Source organism: Pristis pectinata, chromosome 5 (genome assembly GCF_009764475.1).
Source record: "Pristis pectinata isolate sPriPec2 chromosome 5, sPriPec2.1.pri, whole genome shotgun sequence".
Taxonomy (NCBI): Eukaryota; Metazoa; Chordata; class Chondrichthyes; order Rhinopristiformes; family Pristidae; genus Pristis; species Pristis pectinata.
The window spans coordinates 56,423,281-56,426,326 of NC_067409.1; the positions used below are offsets into that span (position 1 = coordinate 56,423,281).

Genomic DNA, 3,046 nt, shown 5'->3' on the forward strand with positions numbered 1-3,046 from the left:
TTACAGTTATTTTACGGGCATTTGGTGCAGAATGTGGGCTTCTCTAAAGCTATCTCATGCTCATAAATTGGCAAAATGACATCTATTTCTCTCCAATTTTATCACATGTAAACATACCTTCAATAGACGTTACCATTGAGTAAGACTGCCTCTTCAACGCTGAATCACTAGACTTTGTCATACAGAAGGCATATTTTTGTAGTAATTTTGAAGAGATCAGCACGTTTTAAACAAACAAAAGATAAATATTCAAATCTGATTCTATGTTTAGAAGAAAATGATTGTTAATTCTATTTTAGTGCTGTGTACAATGTGGTAACTAAAATGCGTGCTTATTATAAGTGACTCGGACTACAATGAATCAGGTGGCCAGTCCAACAGATGTTTAAGAGGCGATAAATACTCTGATAACGGACTTTTGCAGCTTACGCCACTGACGTCAGTATGATCCACTTTATTAATAAATGTAATTTTAAAATAAACAAAAAGTATATTGACAGGAAAGCTGACGAACCAAAGGAAGGATATGTGTTTTTTAAAAAAAATGTATATTTTCTTTGGAAGTTGCGTATGCAATTCCAAAACAATACGTTTGGCAAGAAAGGATTTTCTCTCCTTCCACTTAATGAACAAATCTGTTAAAGCTCGTGATTTAATCATATTATAGATTAAAATATTATGGCCCCCGCTTTAAAAGGGCTGACGACAGGCTGCGGGATCACTGGCTGCGGCGGTGGACTGAGGAAATAACGCGGGTAGCGGCTGTGGCGGGAGAACGGCGTTCGCCAGTGCTCGAGTTCAATCGGCCCTGACACTGGTGAGCCCATCGAATGCGCTGCCCGCCTGTTTGCATCGTGGCATGCTTTCGCCGCTTTTGCGTCTTTTTAAAATTATTAAATCTAAACTTTAAACATTGCGATTGTTTTGACACTATTCTGAACGAAAGTTTGTTTATTTTTAAGGCAACTATAAAAGGCTGAGATGGAAGATTTAACAGATAAAGACCGTTTGAAAATGGAGATAGAGCAACTTAAGAAAGAATTGCCTTTAGAAAGGATGCTGGTAGGAGCTCCTGTTTATGATTTCAGAATATTAGTATTGCCAGTTCTTGCATTTCCTGTTGCTGTTTTGAGGGGTTACAAATATTATGTATTTTCTAATTGTTAAGGTTCACTTCAGCAAGTTGCCCAGCAGAATTAATGAAATCTGATTAAAGATCGAGAATGTGAGAAATTAATTGAAATTTCATGCAAGTCCTGTGCAAAGCATATTTTAATAACATGGGTTGCATCAGCAGGCCACGTATTACTAATACCTATAATCTTGTGTAATAAGGACTTTTTCGTTACTAATAACCACAGAACACAGATCTATCTGGCTGATCCTGATTAAAGTTGGGTTTGGTCTATTGCTCTTGCTAACTTACAACACATATAATGTCATTACACAAATAGAAATGCTAGAATACAAAGCACATTAATTTGCATCTCATGTTGTAGTTATATAACACTACTCTTCGCTGTAAAGTCTTAAGTACTACAATTAAGGGCCATGTTGCATTCACCAGTTGTGACAGGCACTCTCCTAGTAATAGGAGAGAAGGTACCTTTAGTGTACCAGGATGAACTTAAGCACTTTACAGTCAAAGAATTTGTCTTTGAAGTGTTGTTACTCATGTTACAATCTTAGCTCAGAGCAACCTCTGACAAACAGCAGTACGGTAATGACCAGGTAAGCTGCTTTAGGGATGCTGGTTGCAGGGTAAATGTTGGCCAGGCCACCAGGATTAATTTTCCTCTTCAAAATAACAGTAGAGGTTGTTTTATGTCCACTTGAGAGGATATTCAGCCTTTGGGCTAATCAAAAAGACACACCTCTGATAGGGAAGCACTCCCTCAGTTCTGACCTCTTTAATAGTATGGCATTTCCTCAATCTAATAAAGTGTCAACACCAGTTTTGTTTTTTGAAACAACAGCTTTGTGATACACAGACATGAGTGGTGCTCATTGAGCCACACAGTTCCCAACTTAAGCTATAAATGTTATGTTTAGATTCTGCTATCATTCCAATTATCTTCTGGCACTTATGGTTTGGCATTGAACTATTTCAGGTATCCAAATGTGCAGAGGAACTGAAGGATTACATTGAATCACAATCTGCAGAAGATCCTTTGGTAAAGGGAATCCCTGAGGACAAGAATCCCTTCAAGGAGAAGGGAGGCTGTGTGATCTCATAAATCAGTCAGGACTCAAATATGCTCAGGTCATCAGGGTATTTTCTACAGCCTAGTGATCATTAGTACAATGAAACCCTATAGGTGACAAACCTGAAAGATGGAAAAGGGATAGGTTCATCATCTACATTGGCATGTCATCTTTATTGTTGTTGAAATTAAAAAAAGCATTTCTGCACATGTTGCTAATAAAGTTGAACATTTGGCAAATTCAATCATGAATGGTGTTAACATTTGGAAAACAATATATACTTTCCATTGCTGATCTGTAGGGGCTATATCTAGAAAATCATAATTTAATATTATTACTTTGTGAAGGTACATATTTTAAAATGGTATTACAAATGTGTACATATCCTGATAATTGTGTGTAGGATACAATATTAGTAAAATTATATTATTTCCTATTTCAAATCCATATTGAAAATACACCAAAAACTGCATTTTTATATCATGTATAAACAGGTGGCAAAGTTACACTGATATATTTAACTATTTTAATACAGAATTTAACACATCTGGCTTTCAGTTTTGATGAATTTGTACAATGCAAGGAACACCGAATACAGGTATTTATATATAAAATAAATGCTTGTAAGTTGAAAGATTTTTGTATTCTTGTTTCCACACTATTAAGTCTTCAAAGAGAACACCAGACCTCTTTACTGCTTTAAAAGGAGCCTTGCAATCCAGAAATACTTACAGAATGGGACAAATTAGAGAGGGTGAGTGAATATTTGATGGAAGTTATCAATTTTGAGAAGACAAATGTGGAAACAGACTGGTTTAGAAAGACATATGAAATGCAAGAG

At 36.0% G+C, this 3,046-nt stretch overlaps 1 protein-coding gene across 1 annotated transcript; it reads left to right on the plus strand.

The window, feature by feature from the left end:
• The first annotated feature begins 602 nt into the window (after positions 1-602).
• LOC127570768 (guanine nucleotide-binding protein G(T) subunit gamma-T1-like) lies at positions 603-2,778 on the plus strand. Its single transcript, XM_052016588.1, has 3 exons — positions 603-817; positions 963-1,062; positions 2,112-2,778. Exons 2-3 carry the CDS (start codon positions 982-984, stop codon positions 2,235-2,237), a joined length of 207 nt encoding a protein of 68 aa, XP_051872548.1. The 5' UTR covers positions 603-817; positions 963-981; the 3' UTR covers positions 2,238-2,778.
• Positions 2,779-3,046: the final 268 nt, after the last annotated feature.